The sequence below is a fragment of the Onychomys torridus genome, chromosome 1 (assembly GCF_903995425.1).
Source record: "Onychomys torridus chromosome 1, mOncTor1.1, whole genome shotgun sequence".
Lineage (NCBI taxonomy): Eukaryota > Metazoa > Chordata > Mammalia > Rodentia > Cricetidae > Onychomys > Onychomys torridus.
In genome coordinates this window covers 124,548,966-124,568,951 of record NC_050443.1, presented here as the reverse complement: position 1 = coordinate 124,568,951, position 19,986 = coordinate 124,548,966, and the positions used below count along the sequence as shown (strand labels likewise).

General features: G+C 48.8%; 1 protein-coding gene across 3 annotated transcripts in view; it reads right to left on the bottom strand.

Annotated features, from left to right (window-relative positions):
• Positions 1-4,335: 4,335 nt before the first annotated feature.
• The window catches only part of Sptbn2 (spectrin beta, non-erythrocytic 2), a 41,586-nt gene continuing 25,935 nt past the window's right edge, over positions 4,336-19,986 (bottom strand). For 2 of the 3 annotated variants that reach the window (XM_036201304.1, XM_036201324.1), the window contains exons 16-37: positions 18,896-19,652; positions 17,766-17,968; positions 17,317-17,407; positions 16,972-17,118; positions 14,333-14,596; positions 12,609-12,833; positions 12,267-12,356; positions 11,512-11,772; positions 11,295-11,425; positions 10,896-11,100; positions 9,913-10,287; positions 8,873-9,117; positions 8,634-8,772; positions 8,070-8,154; positions 7,599-7,795; positions 7,189-7,319; positions 7,025-7,100; positions 6,902-6,952; positions 6,501-6,721; positions 6,064-6,237; positions 5,515-5,557; positions 4,336-5,186 (exon numbers count right to left, since the gene is read on the bottom strand). In XM_036201304.1, coding sequence (XP_036057197.1) covers positions 4,959-5,186; positions 5,515-5,557; positions 6,064-6,237; positions 6,501-6,721; positions 6,902-6,952; positions 7,025-7,100; positions 7,189-7,319; positions 7,599-7,795; positions 8,070-8,154; positions 8,634-8,772; positions 8,873-9,117; positions 9,913-10,287; positions 10,896-11,100; positions 11,295-11,425; positions 11,512-11,772; positions 12,267-12,356; positions 12,609-12,833; positions 14,333-14,596; positions 16,972-17,118; positions 17,317-17,407; positions 17,766-17,968; positions 18,896-19,652 — 4,339 coding nt within the window. In that variant the 3' untranslated portion in view covers positions 4,336-4,958. The remainder of the gene's footprint in view (positions 5,187-5,514; positions 5,558-6,063; positions 6,238-6,500; positions 6,722-6,901; positions 6,953-7,024; positions 7,101-7,188; positions 7,320-7,598; positions 7,796-8,069; positions 8,155-8,633; positions 8,773-8,872; positions 9,118-9,912; positions 10,288-10,895; positions 11,101-11,294; positions 11,426-11,511; positions 11,773-12,266; positions 12,357-12,608; positions 12,834-14,332; positions 14,597-16,971; positions 17,119-17,316; positions 17,408-17,765; positions 17,969-18,895; positions 19,653-19,986) is intronic. The other variant, XM_036201314.1, reaches the window with a different exon arrangement.

Here is a 19,986-nt window from a genome sequence, read left to right as displayed (position 1 = left end):
ACTTGGAAACATTTCTTTCACCAAATCCATGTTTCCCAGTCATTTCAGAAGCCATTGTCTTCCCAAATGTAATAAGAGACACACACTTTTTAAATTAAAATTTTTTATTTTGTTTTTCAAAACAGAGTCTCTCTGTTGTACCCTTGGCTGTCCTGAAATTCACTTTGCGATCACACAACTTTGCATTCTGTCCTTCTCAAATTTCCTGAGGTCTCCACAACTAATGTTCTGTTAACAATTACCATCTTTCTCTAAAATTTTCATTCCACTCCTTTTTAATTTTTGAGATGGCCTTACTGTTTAGCCGAAGCTGGCCAAGAACTGGCCATGTAATCCCGATCAGGCTTGAACTCACAGTCCTGCTACCTCAGCCTCCCAAGTGCTGGAATTACAAGTTTGTGCTAGCATTTCTAGTCTCTGGTTTTTCTTTTCTTTTATTTTTTTAATATTGAAAAAAAAAATTATGTGAGCTGGGTGGTGGTGGCGCGTGCCTTTAATTCCAGCACTCAGGAGGTGGAGGCAGGTAGAGCTCTGAGTTTGAGGCCAGCCCGGTCTACAGAATTCCAGGACAGCAAGGGCGACACAGAGAAATCCTGCTGAGAAAAAGCAAGTTTTATATATATTTGTGTCTATGTAAATGTATGGTATGTGTGTGCAGGTGCCCACAGAGACCCAGAAGAGGGTGGCAGATCCCCTTAAGCTTAAGTTATAGGTACCTGTGAGCTTCACAGTGTGAGTGTTGAGAACCATTTTTGGGTCCTCTACAAGAGCAGCAATTGTTTGAACTGCTGAGCCATCTCTCCAGCCCCAGAGACATGCCTTTTCCTGATTTGTTTTTGTTTTTGAAGACAGGGTTTCTCTTTGTAGCCTTGCACCTTTCCTGGAACTCACTCTATAGACCAGGCTGGCCTGGAACTCACAGAGATCCGCCTGGCTCTGCCTCCCGAGTGCTGGGATTAAAGGCATGTGCCAAGCCGGGCAGTGGTGGCCAACACCTTTAATCCCAGCACTTGGGAGGCAGAGCCAGGCGATCTCTTTGAGTTCGAGGCCAGCCTGGTCTCCAAAGCGTGTTCCAGGAAAGGCACAAAGCTACAGAGAAACCCTGTCTCGAAAAACCAAAAAAAAAAAAAAAAAAAAAAAAAAAGGCGTGTGTCATCACCGCCTGGCTGAGACATGCCTTTTAAGGCATGTATTTTTTTCAATTCATTTAAAACTCCTTATTGTGGAAAATTTCAAAACAAAACAAAAACAAAACCCCACAAATGTAGACTTGTGATTAATTTCTCTGGACCCTTTTTGTCTAGCTTCAACATTTCACCCAGACTTCTATACACACAATGTAATTTTGTCTCTCAGTACCTCACAATCTGTTATTATTCATAGTACTGGGGACCAAGCCCTGGGACCTTCTCTAAACTATACTGCCACCCTGTGTGTTATGTCAATATCATCTAATATTTATGTTCAAATTTTCCGTAGATTGTCACAAATCCATTTTATAGTTGGCTTCTTGGCTGGTCCTAAACAAGGTTCACCCATTGTACATTTGTATAGATAATGTAAATGTAGCTAATCATTTCTTGGCTTCCCCTTCAAGTGTGATGTGTTAAGTCTTATTTCTGTGATAGTCTTGCTTCGGCCATGCATTTCACCTCCCTTTGTTGGAGATAAGTTGCTAGAATTGCCTCAGTTCCTCAGCATCATACACTAGGCTGTGAATAGCAGTCTGTGTGTGCTCTAGTTATGTGGAGGAATGTAAATCCAGGGGTAAAATTGCTAAGTTGTTGGGCCACTGGGGTATATAAAACCAACATGTCTAAGTGTGCCAAGTCCCCAGAAAGCTCTGCTAGCACTTATTTGCAGCACATAAGGGACACTGTTCTATCATCTTTATCACAGTTTGACATCCAGCTTCCTAATTTTTGTCCAAGATGTGTAAGGTATTATTCCCAACTTGCTTTGATTTGTTTTTGTCTCCTGACTAATGATTTTGAAAATACCTTCTTGTTCTTAAAGTCTTGGGATTTGTGCTCATATAAATTCCCTGCTCCTCTCTTCTGCCTGTATTTCAGGTTGAGATGTAGGACTTTGCTGCATATTGTAAATATTTTTCTTTTTTTTTTCAGAGCTGAGGATCGAACCCAGGGCCTTGCACTTGCTAGGCAAGTGCTCTACCACTGAGCCAAATCCCAACCCCTTGTAAATATTTCTTATTGGCTTCAAATATCTTGTCTTTCCACTAATATCTTTGTCTCTGGACAGAGGGTGAATCTTTTTTTTCACATGTAACCAAATTAATTTTTGTTTCATAGACTGCTCTCGTGTTCCCTTTAAGATGCCCTCTCCTGCCACAAGTCATGTGGCTAGCCTGTGTTGTCTTCCATTCCCATTATCTTTCATGTTTAGGTCTGTGGTCCATTTTGAACAGTGCTAGCTAATGGAGATATAATGAACTGTTGATAATTCAAAATGAACTGGGAACATGGTCTATGGGTGAAACTCAATGGTAAAGCATTTATCTAACATGCACAAGGCCCTGGGTTTCATACCTAGCACCACAATAAATAAATACAATTTTCAGTAAACATCCAAATATAAAAATTTGAAATCTATTTTAATAATTTTGACATTTCAACATGTATTCAATATAAAAATTGAGATATTAGAGTTCCTCGTAAAGCCCTGGAAATCTGTTATTTCATACCTTCAGCACATCAAAGTTTAGATTTGCCACATTTGGGGTACTCTGTAGTCCCATGTGGCCAGTGGCTACCATGTGGGTCAACACAAGTTAAATCTACCCTTGTCAGTGGTGTTCAGTAAAAATGCGAACAAGTTCATTCCTATGTAGCCTATCCATCTGTTTCCCACCAGTATGCAGGGCCAACACTAACACTGTTTTTGTGCCCCTTGGGTCCCATTCCATCTACTATCTTTCCTCTCTTCCATCAATATTCCAAAGTTTCACTTCTGAAGACGTGCTTTCTAGCCCTCTGCTAACCCTCTTCTCCATCCTGCCATATGGAATCATACCATGAAGTAGCTTCAGTAGCTGCCACATGTGTAGATGATTCTCACCTAATTCTTGTCTTTCCTTTTCATTCTGTACAATGACGTTTCTGCAGGAACACAGCAGTTGGTGACGCTACTTGTTACCTTTTAGATAGAGGTCATCATTTCTCCATTAATCTCTCTCTCCCACACATACCACATTTGCTTTTAAACTTTTCAATTGTTGTTTTTCACCGAGCCACATAATCTGAGCCCTCCATAAGAACTCTCCCATGTCTAGCAGGGAGGTTTCACAGCTGTCCTTGAATTACGAGAACAGGTGTCTGAGTCCTCTTGATGACTGTTTTGTCTGTGGAGGGGCTGTTACTGTTGTACTGATGCATGTTTACTGTGGGGTATTGAATCCACTTATCTTAAGAGAAAGGATAATTACCCTGTGAATGATCAGCTGTGCCAGATCTGATGTATGGAGCCCACTCTGGGCTATGTGATGCTAGTCCCTAGCCTGTATACACCTGACTCTGCTGGTCATTGTTTTGACTGATAGTAGTCAGTCCGGGCTGCTTAGGGCCCTTGGGTAGTTATGCTGAAGACAGGCTAGTTTTTCTGAGTCAAATAGAGCCAAAACTTCCAACTTTAATACCTCCTTTTTAAATACTGCAAACTTTAAGAAAAAATACTTTTCTCCATTTCTAGAATATATTGTGTGTTTATTTACATGCTCAGGATGTACCTTAGGTATTCCTAGGGTGGCATTGTTCTAGAGTTCAGGAAGTGGGAACCCGCCACTCTTCTGAGTCTGTGTGAGCTCCCTTGATTCTATGGGAAAGACAGAAAGTAGGGTGCTCATCTTCCACTTCTGGCTGAGCAGCGCTGAGACTAGGTTGTGGTGACATTCCCCCATCACCTCTTATTGAAAATAACTGAGAGACTTGAAAGTGAAGACCAGTGTTCGGGCATTCAGTGGTAGAGTGTTTGCCTAGCATGCATGAGGCCCAGGGTTCCATCCCCAGCACTGCAAGAAACTAAACAGCTTTTTTAAAGGACAAAGAAAAGTGCACCAAGCAGAGTAATTGCCTGACTTTTAACATGAATACTATTAATGAACAACAACTCAAACCATAGTGAATGTCTTTGGTCTAAACAGAGGCTTAGCATAGGTCAATCCAGTGAAAGAGATCACTGTCATGGGGAGACTGAGTGAGCTAGGGAGGCTGTCAGGATCACGATTCTGAGGCTCAGAAGGTGGGGTAGAGTGGATATCTGACACAGGAGACCAGAACCGGAGAGGCTGTGGTCGGGAAGTAACCACACCAAGAGGCAGTGAGAGAAGCTGAGCTGTTTAATCACCTCCTTGGGCAGACTCCAGGATGTGGCTACTCCTGAACAACTCACACTGGGGAGCCACCTGGAGTGGCTGGAGGAGCAGCCCCCCGAGTCAGAGGGTGACGCAGGATGGGCAGGGAAGGCTTCAATGCCTCCGACTCCATCCTCTGGTGCTCCTGCCCTCGGGTCCTGCTTCAGCTCTGAGAGGGTCCTGGCTGACCCCAGAGGCAGGGAACTGGATGGTGGATGGCACACCCTAGCTATGGTGGCACAATGACCCTGAGGCAGGGACAATGGTTCCCACATAGCCCACGTTGAGGGTGACAGTATCTGCACCATGGTGGGGTGGAGGCATAAGGCTTGGGAAGAGGTGACAAGGTGGGGAAGAGTGATATTAGGGGTTGCCTGGGTCCCACCACCAGCTGAATGAAATAGCAGAAGAGAAGGTTGTTTGTGGGAACCCTTGTTTGTCCCCAGTGACAGTTCCTGGTGATGGGCTGACCTTAGCAGCAGACCCTAGCAGCAGGCTGTTGTCCCGACAAGAGGGCGGGCTCTGTCGATAGTCCCTGGCAGTTTCCTTAATGGAAGGAAGGAGCTGGCCTGGGAGTCTTGCCCCCCAACTACTTGTTCTTCTTAAAGAAGCTGAACCGTTTTTCTCGCTCTCTTTCTCTGCCGTCCTTGCTGCGAAGCACGATGGAGCCCTCAGGCTGTGACACCGGGGGCATGGTCATGGCCCGAGTCAGACCTCGGCTGGCACTGGGCACCACTGGCTCTTCTGGCTCTCCAGAGGCAGAGGATGCAGTGGCAATGGCTGCATTCACCACTCTCAGCCATGAGCTCATCTCTGCCTGTAAGGGACAGGGAGACATCAGCGCATGCTCAAGGACTCTGACCTGGGGCCGCAGGGGGCAGACAGAAGGAAAGTATGATAGAAGTTAAGTAGAAAAAAGATTGACCTCATTTTAGAAGGAGAAAAAAGACCCCTTTAGGATAGGGAGCCTCAGCTGGTCATGGTGGCAATACACCTGTGAACACAAGCTCAGGAGGCTGAGCTAGGAGTGTTGCTATGAGTTCAAGGCCATTCTGGAATAGGAACCAAGCCTTCAGAGTGAGATCCTGTCTCATAAATCAAAATGCTGGCGGAGAGAGAGAACAGCAGGACAGGGGAAGGCTCACCTCATCCTTGGCCTGGAATAAGTATTCTTTGCCATCCTGTAAGCTGTTGGGAGAGAAGGCACAGGGCAGAGCTAAGAACCGTATTTGACATGTCAGTGCTTCTGTGAGCTCAGTATTCTCCCATGACTAGATTGATTGGGAGGGCACAGTCCTCAAGGCCAGATCATGTTTATACATTTTTCATAGTTTTAGGGTTTGCAGACGTGCCAAAGAAGACTCTTTCTGGTAGAGTGCAGAGGGCAATGTTAAGGTAGGCTCTTGCTGGCAGTGGGCAGGCCCCTGGAAGCCAGGGTGAGCTGGCATCTGCCATCACAGTCCCATCCAAGGAAACTTTTCAGCCTGTGTTTTAGCTCCTCCATTCTAGTGTGACTCAGGACCCAGACTTTCCACTCTTTTCCACCCACTAATGTACCCAAGCATCTAGCATAGCAGCTCCATTCATGTGCTCTCTTCAGATAACTTCCTTCCCTCTGGACCTTGCTCATGGTTCATCTACCTTGCCTTATTTCTGACTCTCCATCCCAACCTGAGAGCAGCCCCAGTTCCTACCCCAGCTTGAAGACATGCTTGCGTTTCCGGTAGTCAAAGGCCACACTGCCCTGGGCCCTGGCCAGACTGACAGGCACTTCTCCATGGTATGGCACTCCTGCACTAGCTGCCCTGGCATCCTTGTAAAAGCCGAGGCTCCCACGCCGAAGGACACAGTACACGTTCTGCCAGGACCTGGAGAGAGATGGCAGGGTCAGAAACTTGGTAGATAGGTCGACTGGTGGACTTTGTGGGACCTGTAACATGTAAGTTCCACAACACAGTCTTCAGGTCACTTGTGGCTCTCCTCTGAGCCTATGAGAGTCCTGAATTCCAACCCTTTCCCAAAGGACAAACTCCTATAAAGTGTTCTCCTGTCTGTCTAGGAGGTTTCCAGGAAACTCTCCTCAGAAGCAGAAACCTGAGAGCTGCAGGCTCCGCACAGCCAGGCCTGGTACCTGTTGGCAGCTTTCTTGTTGAAGGCCTCCATCTCCTGTTTGCGGCACAGCGTCCCTTCCATTTGCTCCTGAGCAGAGAGCTCAGTGCCTCGTGTGGGCAAGGTGGCAACATGGGTTGATTCAGATGATCTGCTCTGGGGCATTGGAGAAGGGGCAGGGCCCCGGGGCCGGGTCTGCTTCTCTCCCCGGGGCCCAGTGGACTCGTCCCCTGTGCCAGATCCCTGTGTGTGTGGGGGGGAGAAACAATGTCATTGTACCTTGCCTTGGAGTCAGGAAGTTTATGGCCAAGAGCTGGTCTCCCAGCCCAAGCTTCTGTTGAGCTTTATACCCAGGATCCCTACCCACTTCTTTTGTCCCTTTATCCCCCAGGTACCAAAATCCACCCCTCCAGAGAGACTCACAGGCCCTTCTGGGACACTGCTCTGTTCAAGTCGTTGCTGTTCAAACAGGGGCTGCAAAGATAAGAAGCTGTGAGGATGTGGGGCTGGCAGGGTGGAAAGGAATGGTCATGGACATGAAATCACCTGTGAAGACTCTGTGTCTGTGCAGACCCCGTTAATACTGGGTGCTTGGGTGGATGGTGGCAGTTGTGACTGGGTTCTAGAATGATCAAATGTGACACAGAGTGATTATCTGTGGCTTGCTTAGGCTCAGCCTCAACCTCCTGGCCCAGGTGTCTAGCTCTTACCCATTCCAGGCAGTGTCAGGAGCTGTCTGGCCGTCTACCAGACTCCCTTCAGGCCGACTAGCCATGGGCTCTGGAGTAGAGGGCTGTTTCCTCCGTTCCTCCTCCTCCCTTTTTCTCTCCCGCTCTTCCAGCTGCCAAGAAATGCTGAGGTCAGCAAGCCTCACGGCGAGGAGAAAAGCTGAAATGTCTCAGCCCAATAAAACAGGAAGGACGGAGAAGAGAATCTCAAAGAAGATAGGGCAAGAAGCAGAGTGTTCTCAGTAGCACCCAGGCTAACTGACGTCTGTGGTCATGTGACAGACCACCCACAGAGAAGCAGTGCATGGGGAAGAGAAGAAATTCTGGAGAGTAACAAGAACAGGCTGGGGCTGCACTGGGGCCGGGTATCTCAGGGGTCCCACAGTCCTCACCGCAGTGAGCTTCTCCAGTGCACTGAAACGTTCCTCCCAGGCCACTGCTGACTTCTGGAAGGCTTCATGTCGCTTGATGAGGCTTTCTACTTCATCCACGGTGCAACCCAGCTCTGCACTTCGAACTAATGGCTCCTGGCTGCAGAGCCAGGCCTCGGCCATCCCTGCATCTCTCCCAAACACAAGCACTTCCAAAACTGCCATGGTCGGGGGGGGGGGGGGGTGGGGGGGTGGGGTGGTCATAGAGAGGTGGAAATTAGAGTGTGTAGTGGCGGGAAGCGGTAGCAGTGGCAACTTCAAGTACAGGGACAGAGAAACCATTGTCCCAGAGCACTGTCAATACCAAGTATAGATCCTGGAATTCCACACCCAGGATCCTGATATCATGCACTGTGGCCACTACAGATAGGCAATGCCAAGGCCTTTCTCACAAGCCCCCTCCCTCCAGCTGACACTCCCACAGTGGCTCACCAAGCTGCAGCCAGTCCATCTTCTCCTGCCACTTGTCAGCTGTCTCCTGGCGCCTGGACTGTAGCTGGGAGAGCTTCTCTGAGATCTGGGGAGCGGGGGGGAGGCATGGCTTAGGAACTAACAGGGCCTTTCCAAAGTCTCTGGGAGCCACTGAAGTTCAGCAATGGTTTCTAATGTCAAGAGGAGAGGGGAACAGGCCGGGAGGAGAAGGGGGTGTTAGAAATCTCTGCCAGCATGGAGAGGACGGTGAAAGAATTCTGGCTAAGAAAGAATGACAAGAAGCAGAAGACAAGAAAAATCAAAGCTGAGTGTGATAGTGCACACCTGTGGCCCAGCATTTATTTAGGAGGATACAGCAAGAGAACTGTAGCCAGCCTGAGCTACATGGTGATACCCTGTCTCAAAACATAACAAAAATACCCCAAAGAACAACAACCAAAAACAAAAAACAAAACAAAACAAAAAATTAAAACCAAAGAAACAAACAAAATGAACAGAAAGAGAAATTTCAGGAATGATCCTTGTTCAGTGTGGCTGGCCAGGTTCTTTCCAGGTCTCACCCACCTCCTCAGCAGCATAGTGGCTCCGGGCCAGCAGCTCCTGCCCCATGTCAATGCAAGAGGAGAACCGGTCTGCTCTGGCCTCTATCTCTGCTTTGATGCCTTGTTGGTTCTTGATGACTAAATCTGCAGAGGACACATCCCTAGGCCAATACAAAGATGGTATTACCAGCTGCTCCAGCCCCACCACAGCCACCAGTAGTATCGCATAACGTGGAGGATGCCAGGCACTGTGGGTCTCACCGGGGCCGCTCCTGGGCATCCATCTGCAGGTTAATCCCATCCATCCAAAGCATCAACTCCCGGACAGCCTTGAAGAATCGGAATTTATCCGTAGTGTCCAGTAAGAGCTGACGGCGGGCAGCGGAACTTCCCTGGAGCTGGGCCCAGGCCTCAGCCACTGCCTGCATGTGACGGCCAATCTCCTCGGCCTTGTCTCCAGCATAGGCCTTCTGTAGCCTGTGGCCATCGTCCTGAACCTGCTGGACCTGTGGGAACCCAGTTTTGAGTCAGGCAGAGCTGGGACAGAGGAGCTGAAGCCACAATCATTCCTGCACTGCTTTCTACCTCCTGTTTGTTTCACCAGCCAAAGACGTGGTAGGAAGAACCAAGGTTCAGAGCTCTACCTACCACCCTCTGTCCTGTTGGACTTCATCTGGGGCCCAGGCTACCCCAGGGGATAGGATTCTGAAATCAAGTTGAGCTATCCTATCCAAGGTATAAGGGGCATTGAAAAATCACTAGAAGAAGAGGTGCAGTCTGCAGAGTAGACTTAGGTTGAGGGCTAACTGGTCAAATGAGGTTGAAGGAATGCTCTGTGTTAATTTTGTAAATCCAGAAGTCTGGCCTGAGTGGCATCAACAGGTGGGTTTGGGCATAGCATGAAGGATTTTGCAGCCATTGGAACCCCTGGAAAAAGTCATGGGTCTTTGCTACAACTGTGAATTTAGCCAGCGAGATGCCTCAATGAGTTTAAGCACTTGCCCAAGCCTGATTATTGGAACCTAAAGTGCAAGGATAGAACCAAAGCTGTCCCCTGACCTCCATACATACACTGAGGTATGTGTGCTGATGCATGCATGCACATACACGTTATAAAATAAGCCTGAATGTGGCCGCTGATTATCCATTCCTGGAGCGATTTTAACCTTATCTCCAAATGCCCCTCCATGGTTGCCAGCCTCCCAGCCTCTCCAAAACACATGAACTTCCCTCCTCCCATTTCCCACCAAACAGTTTCCTCCTTAGCCTTCCCTTCCCCACCTGTCCAGCTAGGGTCAGACCTGGGTGCTGAGGGCTTGGATGTCATGCTCATAGGCACAGTGCCGGCGCTGCAGGGCCTCAGCAGCATTGAGGTCGCGGCCAGTCCCATCTGGAAGCTGCTGCTGCTTGTGCTGTACCCGTGCCAGGGCTTGACGGGCCCCATGCAGAAAACGCTGCAGCTCATAAGCAGCGGCCAGCACCTGACCTCTTGTGTCCAGCAGCTCCAGCAAGTCAGCCCAGGCCTCATTGAGACTGTCCTTCCACTCGGCCACAGTGGCCCGTGCAGCATGGCCTCCAGAAATGAGCCCATTGGCCAATGAATTGGCACTGTCTACGCGCTCCTGGCCAATGGTGCTGGTGTCCCGGGAGAACTCTCGGAATTTGTCCCGGAGCATCTGATGGAGGAAGCATTTGTAGGGACAGGGATGAGACCTAGTGTGTGAGGTCACTGCCTCATGGAGCAGTCACTTCTCTCCCCAAAACTGAGCACCCACTGGTCAGTGAACAGGTGTGGCAGCTTTAAATTTACACTTGTATGTTGCTTAACAGTGAGAACACATCCTGAGAAATGCCATTACTGAGGAATTTCCCCAGGGTGCATATGGCTAGGGTGACATAATACCACAGTTCTATATGACATCTGACATCCTAAAGGCACCTAGAGGCACTTCAAACCTTTAACCCTTAACAAGGATGTCCTAACTATGGTCTAGATTTCTGTACCAGAGGGCCCAAACCTCTAACCACAGCAAAGAATCTGAAGTTCACCCTGTTCTGTTGAGGTCTGTTGGAAAGAGTAGCAATTTTATTTTTGTCCTCACCTGCGGTCACCCCCATACCCCTCTTTCTGCACAATTGTTCAAGTTATATAACTCAAAACCCATAAGAACAGTGCCTTCTCTGTCTGGCTCAATGTCCCCACCCTCAGCACTCTGCCTGGACCAAAGCTTTGGTCTCCCTGTGGGTCCTGATGCTTCCTGGTGCTGATCTGTGTGGCACTCACAGTCACATGCTCATAGTCCTGGCCCAGCTCATGGGAGGCTGCCACAACTTCCCGCTCCTGTATCCACTGTTCCAGGTCGTCCAGCTCTCTGCGGAGCTGGCACAGCCGGAGGTGCTCCTGCAGACGCTCACGCCGCTCTCCTGCCAGCTCCTTCAGGCTGGCGTACAACTTGTCCACCTGGGCTTGGCGGATTGTTAGCCTTGTGCTGCAGGGGTAGAGAGAATGTCTTGTTCCATGGGGCTTTGTCTCCTATGTCCCTAACTGCTTGCCAAGTCCTTTGCTTCCCACAACTTTCTAATCTATTCTGTATGCACATGGTTCAAAGATGCCACAATTCCTACACTTTTCCAGAACCAGCTCTCCTCCAGAGTCTAGGCCCTTTGATACTCACACACTCACCTCTCTGGGTGTTCATGGTCAATCATATCTTGGCTGCTAGCTGCTAGTTGTTTGATGGTCTGGGCATAGTCGGCAAGGGCTTGTTCCAATACTTGATGCTTCTTCACTTCTGCCTGGGCACTCAGTTCGTCCTGGGAGAGGGAAAAGGAGAAATCAGACAGCAGGGTCCTGGGCAGGAAGAATTTGTCAAACAAACCACCATTGCTCTGGTCCTCACCTTGGCTTTCTCCTGGCCCATCATGTGTAACTCCTGCTCACCCATCCAAGCCTCAGCCTCTGCAGCATCACGATAGAATTGCTGGGCGCGAAGGGCTTCTTCTAGTCGCTTACCCCGAAGCTCTAGCTCATGGCTCAGGCGTTTCCACATTTCCTGGAGCTCAGCCAGCTCTGGACCTGCTGCTGCTGCTCCCAAAGCACGCTGCCTCTCTTTGAGGTCTGCAATCCGAGGCTCATGGCCCTGGATCTCCTTCTGCAGGGTCTGTCCCAGCCAGAAAATACACTGAAAAGCTTGCAAAAGGAACCCCAAGCCTCTATCCCTTTAGACCTCCTCTACCTGGAGCCCTCCCTATATTCTTTTCCTTCCTGAATCCTCTTGCAGACTCTTGCCAGGTTAGGGACAGAATGTTATATCTCTTCAATCCTCATGCTTTCTTACCAACAGAGGCTACCCTCCTGAGCTAGGGAAAGTTAAATCACCAGGTCTAGGGCTACTTAGCAACAAGATAATGCCATAGAAACCCTGTCATAGGAGAAAACAAAGGAAATGGACATGGCAGCATACATACATCTTTAATCTCAGCAGACAAAAGGGGATCTCTGTGAGTTCAAGGCCAGCCAAGGACACATAGTAAGACCTTGTCTTAAAACAATGGCACCCATCTTCCACCTCCCATCATCACCCCAAAAAAGGGGAAAACAAAGCTCTGAAGAGGCTCTCAGGAACCTTGTTTTCACCCTTGCCCTCTGCCTCACCTGGTTCTTCTTCATGAGGAGCTGGACACTGGGCAAGTCCTTGCCATGTTCCATAGAGCTGGCCATGGGTAGCCGCTCAGTCACCCACAACTGGAGAGAAAGAAAAAGTTAATAGAGGTGCAAAGAGGAGCTACCTACAGTTACAGCTGTGTGTGTAGGGAGCAGCCATCTCATTCTAGTGTAGAGGGCCTTGCAGAACATCTGTGAACATCCTTAGAGGGAACACCCTCAACATAGAAGAGGGAACGGAGCACTGTGGGCATCTCCCCAGTGCCCAGAAAGAGGCTAGAGAGCTACACAGCTGGGAGTAGCTTGCTGTTCCAGGCCAGCCTGGTTACTTACGATCTCATCCTCCACATCCCGGTGGAACTGATGCTGCTCTCGGGAGGCTTGCAAGCGCTGACAGCGTTCCTTCATGGGTTGGCACAGGGCTCTGAACTTCTCCTCCACAGCCCTTGAGGTCCTTTCTACCTCCCCTGCACTCTGGTCTTCCTGGGCCAGGGCCTTTGCCTGGGCCTGGATCGCTTCCACCTCTTTCTCTCTCACAGCCATCTCTCGTTCCAGCATCTACAAACACAGAGGAGAAAAGATGTCAGTGCCACATTTCCACCTTCGCACTCAGAGGACATAGCCTATGTCAATCAAGCCAGTCATGATTCCTGATTACCTGGGGAGAACAACCTCTTTCGGTCTGGATAGGTCAGTCCCAAACTCTAATGCACACGCACACGCACACGCACACGCATCCCAGGACTGTGTGACAACTATGCATGTTATGAATTCATTGTCAAATCCACTCCTGCCCTACTTTCAGATGCTGAAACTAGACCAAGTGCATTTTCTTTCCTTGCCAACTGGTACAATGCCAGCCTTGTCAGAAGAGGGCGCTAAAGGCACAGCACAATGCACTGGAGGAAGCATGCTTTCAAAACTGCCCACAGACAAGGGATCTAGTAGCTCTTTCCCCTCCAGGTCCAGGGCTCTACACTCCAGGATTCTTAGGGTCAGGGAATCAGCAAATATAGCCTACTTAGTAAATAAAGTATATTGGAGCTGAGCTCCATTCCTCTTATGTATTGTGCGTGTGGCTTTTATTTTTCTCTTACATGATAAAGTTGAATTGCTATGATAGAGATCATATGACCTACAAAATGCAAAATATTTATCAATTGGCTCTATAGAAAATGTTTGGGTTTTTTGTTGTTGTTGTTGTTGTGGTGGTGGTGGTGGTGGTTTTTACATTTTATTTATTTGTGGGTGTATAGGGGCAGTTTCTCTCCTTCCACCATGTAGGTTCTAGGGATGGAACTCAAATAGGCTTGGTGATACGCATTTTCATCCACAGAGCCATTGCTGGCCCTACTGTCTCTTTACAGAGAAAAGGTCTTCCGACACTTGCTGTAGAATTCTGTTTAAGACTTACTACAACTTAGATATGGTTTATTTCCTCTAAGACTTAGGCTGAAATCTGGTCCTCAAGATAAAGTGTTGACAGACAGTAAGGGGGGCCTGTAAGAGGTTAGTAGGCCATTTAAGGGATTTATGTAGTTCCCATGGGACTGGATTAGTTAAAGAGCAGGTTGTAAAGTGAGGCTGCCTCTTGTGTTTTGTCTCTTTCACACGAGCTCATTTTCATCATGTTCATCTGTCATCTTACGACACAGTACAAGATTTTCTTCAGAAACTGAGCAGATACTGGTGCTATGCCCTTGAACCTCTAGAACTGCATGCCAGAATCAACTTTAAAAAATAAATCACCCAGGCTCGGATATTTTATTGTAGCAACAAAAAACAGATTGAGACAACCCCTTTAGTACTAACATCTTTTACTAATGAATACCTTTGTTAAACTAAAGTTTCCCTGTCCAAGGTATTGATGTGACCTGGCTCCTGACTTTGCCCAGACTGACACACAGTCCTGTACATTGTAATGCAGTCTTTAGTTGAAATCACTGTTAGACATGCTAAATTATGTCATCTACCAGGCCCCCCCTCTTGAATTTCCAGAGCTAGGAACCCTCTTCCATTCTCCTACTGTTCACTCTTCCCAAAGGTCCCCTGCATACCTGTTGCTTCTTTAGTAGAATGTTGACGCTGGTGAGGTCCTTGCCATAGTCATCTGAGTGCAGCTGGGCCTGCAGGCTCTCCAGCCAGCTTTCCAGAGCAGAGCAGCTTTGGGCAAATAGCTCTGCCCGGTTGGCATCAAAAAGGCTTCGGGCCTTGGCTTGGGTGGTGGTCTCCAGTTCATCCCAGCGCCTGTGCAGGTCTCCCAGCTTCTCTGACACCAAGATTTTGAGTTCTGGCTTCTCAAGAGTCAGCTCCCGCCCTTCCTAAGTGACAAGACAAAGGAGTCTAAATGCCAGGGTTAGACACCACTTAATGTTGCAGGCTGATCACAGGACAGGGACCCCGACAGTAGAGCATTGAGTGTATCAAGTAGTTCTAATTTCTCGTGTGAGGCGGGCTTATTAGCAGACTCTCCGAGGTTTCTAAAGCCTTCTAGACTCCCTTCTTTGTTGATTGTACTCCACTCCTTTGTCAAAATCCAATTTGACTCTCACCTAGGAAGCCACTGTGAGCTGGGCCTGGAATTTTGGCACTTGGGGGGCTGAGACAGGACGGTTGCTGTGAATTTAATGCCAGCCTGGTCTACACAGCAAGACCCTGTCTAAAGGAATTCTTAAAAACCACTTGCAATCTTTCCTTATTTGGGTTCCTGCTGCTCGCAGCTCCTAGTGTTGCGGTGCACATGGACTTCAATCATCTGTGGTCATGTTCCTTAGCTTGTGTCTTCTCTCTTGCACTACAGCAAACAAATCTCACATGGTCTCCCCATGTTTAGTCCTTCAGCCTGAAGACTTTTGTTCCTGTGCAAGTACAGGAAGCATGGGTGGTGAATGAAGTGCCTTCACCCCATGGCAGACTGGGAGGTGACTAATCAGCAACCTCATGCTGTGGTGGGATAATGCTGTTTCAGAGTCTGTGTTGTCTCCCAGGGTGCCCCAGTAGCTCTGAGCTCCAACAACCTGGTGGCAAGCCTGCCACGATGATAACTCTCCTCTCCTTCTCTCCCTCCCTTCCTTTGTGGTACGGGGGATAGAACCTGGGCCTCACACATGCCATGTACATGTTCTACTACTGAGCTACAAGTCTACCCAGCATACCCTCTCTTCTGTCCCATCTTTCCACTCCCCTCCTGCTGTTTTGTGGCACCACCTCTCCTGAAGTTGGGCTGCTCCAAAATTCTGGTTTCAGGGTCTGCTTCTGAGACCATAAAGTCAGATGCTTTCAGGTGTTTTATGTGGCTGTCGGGATGAAGAGGGTCAAAGGCCAGCTTGGCTGTGTGGCTTCACGGCCTTTAGCACACTCCTTACAGAGTGGTCCAGGCTTTTGCTGACCGCATTGCCCAGGACACTTTTCCTGCCTTGGCTTGCAGGAGCCTTGTCATACATTCTGTGCTCTGACAGACTGACTTCCTCCTCATTCCTCCTCACACTTCCGGGGTTCAGCTTATCACTCGCTCTACCCAGAACCTAATGTTGCTGCTTGCTCATGATTCTCCTTACCTTCCACAGATGGCCCTGATGCCTTCCTACTCCTCTGTACTCAGCTTAGGTCAGGGCTTGAATGGATTCTACCTTTTGGCACCCACTCTATTCCACTCTGGATCTTTTCACTTATTTAACAATCCTGGGCATTGAACACAGGACCTTGGACATGCTAGTAGGCAAAGCTCCAGCTCCAGCCCTTTTTTACTTTTCATTTTGAAAGAGAGTCTCACTAAGTTGTCCAGGATGGCTTTGAACTTGGGATCCTCCTATCTCAGCTTCCCAAGTAGCTAGTAGTTAGTATTACAGGCCTGTGTCACCAGACTAGCCTTCCGCTCTGGAACTGATCGAGTTGTCTACATCTACCTCACATCCTGGCTGCAGCGTCTTTCCCTGAAGTCTGAACTAGTGGTAGCACCGCCTCCTTTCCGTCTCAGTGCTTGCATACGGTGCTGAGTATGTGTCTGCTGGACAAACACAAACATCGCTCTCCTCTCCCCAGTTACTGCACTCTGGAGGGAGGAACAACGTCTTTTGATATGCCATGTACCACCTAGCAACACGCTAGCTCACATTACCATCTCTAGGAATATTTGCTGAGTAGAGGCAAACAGTCACTTATCCTCAGCAATTGAGGCAGAGGTGTGTGGGAGACAAAGTCCCAGGAATGATAACATATAAAAACAATGGTTGTCAAACCATGGCAGATGGACAAAATCTGCCCCCTTGCCTGTTTTTATAAAGAAAGTTTTATTGGAGGACAGCCATGCCCATTAGTTTCTATGACTGCCTTTGTGCCATGACAGCAGACAGAAGGAGCGGGACACAAGCTGTATGGCCTACAAAGCCTGAAGTGTTTCCTGTCAGCACTTTATAGATGTTTGCAGACAGCACAGCAGAAGAGGCTGTGGAGCTGCAGATCCAGAAGCAGTTATGACACTGAACCCAAGCCACAGTTTGGCTAATATACTGCACTTGCTTGACGTTCTGTCTGGCAGAACTTCATCCCCAAGCCCTAACTTTCCACTTTATCAGCGTTGGCCTTTGGAAAGAACTATGTTCTGGGGTTAGGCCCCCTCGACCTGTGATGTGCCCAGGATGTGTCCAGAAGCAGCTTCTGAGGCTCATCGTCTTGTGGCTCTGGCCACACGAGTTACCTTGTCCACTTTGTCCAGCCAGTCCTTGTTGGCTGCCAGCTCAGCCATGAATGCCTGGTGCTTTTGCCACTTGGTGTGCAGGTTGCGGGCCTCATCATAGGACACATCCTGAGCTGTCAGCATCTTCTCATCAATCCAGAGTTTCAGCTGGTGCAAACATAAAGCAAGAATGAAGGAGATCTTTTAGAGGGAAGCAGTGGTGGGGGCAGATGAACTAGGAGACGCAGAAGACTCCACAGGAAGCCATGAAGGGTGTGTGTGTGTGTGTGTGTGTGTGTGTGTGTGTGTGTGAGTGTGTGTGATGAACAGCTAGGAGATGCTACAGGATGCAGGGAACTGTCTCACCTCTTGACAGTCTTGCAAGAAGTGCTGCTGCTCTCGGTTGTCCCGAAGGCGGCCCAAAAGCTGCTGCACTGCCTCCTGATTCTTTCTGTGTCTGCAATGACAACCCAGGATGAGACCATGACCTTAACTCACCTGGAAGACCCAGTCTTCCTCCTATGTGGATCATGTCCCTCAGCGGTCCACAAAGACACCCAAGGGATTTGATTCTAGACCTGCCACCCTAGTAGGCTCCAATCTGGCTCAATGTGACAAGACCCTCGGGGATCCTGGTCCAGCCTGCCCAACCACTCTGATCTTCTTTTATTTGGTCATCTGCCTCCAACTCCCTTCTGTCTGTCAGTTCACCTGGACACAGATGAACTCAGTTCTCTGGTGTATCAAGCTTTAGACCACCCGCTTTTCCACTATTTTCCCCCAAGTTCCTCATTTGTCCACTATCCTCATCACACCTCCTCTCGATGGAGTCTGCCTTCTCTTGAATCTTCTCAGCATGGATGTTGCCTTTGGACACCAGCTGGCGTCCAGCCTCCAGGAGTCCACGGATGCGCTCTCCATTGGCGTCCATGGTGCTCATGAAGTCTTCCAGCTTTTTAATGGCCACATCTGCAGCCTGAAGTGTCCCTGGCATCTCCGTATGAGACAAAACATATTCCTGTGTGAAATAGACAGAAGCAAGCTCACTTCCCATAGCATGTAGATTCTACTCCTCTGAGAAGACTTGCCCAGAGGTACATAGGGACCAGCCTGGTGAGGAACAAGGTGGTCCAGATGGCTCTGTAGACAGGGCAGAGGCGAGGCCACTAATGTGGGGATCTTACAATGTTACAAGGCAACTAACTGGGCTGGAAGACTTTTACCAGTCCAAATCCTGTTCCATCTTATTTGTAACTATTGATTTATGTAATAGTTACAGGACTAGCCAGGCTTTTCATTTCCTTTAAAGTCAGTTTGGTTATGTTTACATTAAAATTTTGTTAGAATTATTATATTCTAGTAACACAGCATTTCTCAACCTGTGTGTTGTGACCCTTTGTGGGTCACATATAGCTATCTTGCATATCAGATATTTACATTATGATTCGTAACAGTAGCAAAATTATAGCTATGAAGAAGCAATGAAATAATTTTATGATGGGGGGTCATGACAACATGAGGAACTGTATCAAAGGGTTCCAGAATTAGGAATGTTAAGAACCACTGTAATAACATACAAAATACGTTATTAGAACATATTTCTAGGGGCTGGAGAGATGGCTCAGTGGTTAAGAACACTGGCTGCTCTTCCAGAGGTCCTGAGTTCAATTCCCAGCAACCACATGGTGGCTGACAACCACCTGTAATGAGATCTGGTGCTATCTTCTAGCTGACAGGGAACACATGCAGGCAGAATGCTGTACATATATTAAATAAATCTTTAAAAACCCACATTTCTAGTATGTACTTCCTGCCTATATTGCTTGCTCAGCCACTCCAACCACTAGTACTGCCCTACCCGTCTGCCACTATCTTTTGTATCTCCCCTGATCCCTCCCTATTTTCCTCTTCTTCCTAATTGGGACTGTGTTCCCTGGGCTCTTACCTGGCTGCTGAGTACGCCCTCAGCCTGGCGAGCATCTCTCAAAAACCCCTGGAAGCCATGGGCCTGAGCCAAGCGGCCTTGCCGACTCTCCCACATGCGGCCCAGCTCCTCCCAGCCGGTTCCAAGGGCTTCCAACCTCTGCCTGAGGAAGAGGCATTGGGGATCAGCCTGGTCCCTGGTCACCTCCTCGCCCAAGGTTCTGAGGCGGCTGTACTCGCTCTGGGCTCGCTCCACCTCTCCCCGAAGGGCTGCGTGCTGGGCTAAGAGGGCTTCTGCCTCCGGCAGGGTAGCTGGCCCTTCTTCAGAGGCTACAGCAGTCTGAGTGCGGCCTAGCCAGGCCTGGAAATCATCCAAGCTGCGCAGGAAGTCCTGCAACCTCCGAGCCTCACCCAGGGACTCTTCTCTGCGACGCATGGTGGCCCGAAGATCCTCCCAGCCAGCTTGTACCTCTCCAAGCCGGGTGTTGATGGCAGGGGCTTGGGCTGGGTGACCAGCAGCCAAGGCATTTGCCTCTTGGGTCAGCTCACCCACCCGGGCAGAGATGGCTTCCAGATCTCTCTCAGTGCCTGCTAGTTTCCGCTGCAGGGCTAGCACACCAGCCAGATCATTGCCCAGACCCTGGGTGGACTCAATGACCTTGGTCTTCTCTCTCATCCAGGCCTGGGTCTCTGTGCACTCTAGGTGGTAATTCTGGATGCTCAGAGCTGATGTCAGCGCTGCCTTCTTGCCATCTGCCAGTGACCGAAACTGTTGCCACCTGTGAGTAGGGGAAAGGTCTACATGTGGAAGGGGCTTAGCTTCCTTGCCCTGGCCAGGTACCTGGAAACCTCTTCCTACAGCTCTTTGCACACACCTCCTGTTTCCACTGTCAGAAGGGTTACTCAACCCTGCTCTTTGCTTCCTTTTCTGTTAGTTCCCACCTTCTCTGGACTGCCTTGACCTCTTCTATTTCTTCCTTCCTTCCTTTCTTTTTCTTTTTTAAAGATTTATTTATTTATTACACATACAGTGTTCTGCCTGCATGCCAGCAGAGGGCACCAGATCTCATTACAGATGGTTGTGAGCCACCATGTAGTTGCTGGGAATTGAAC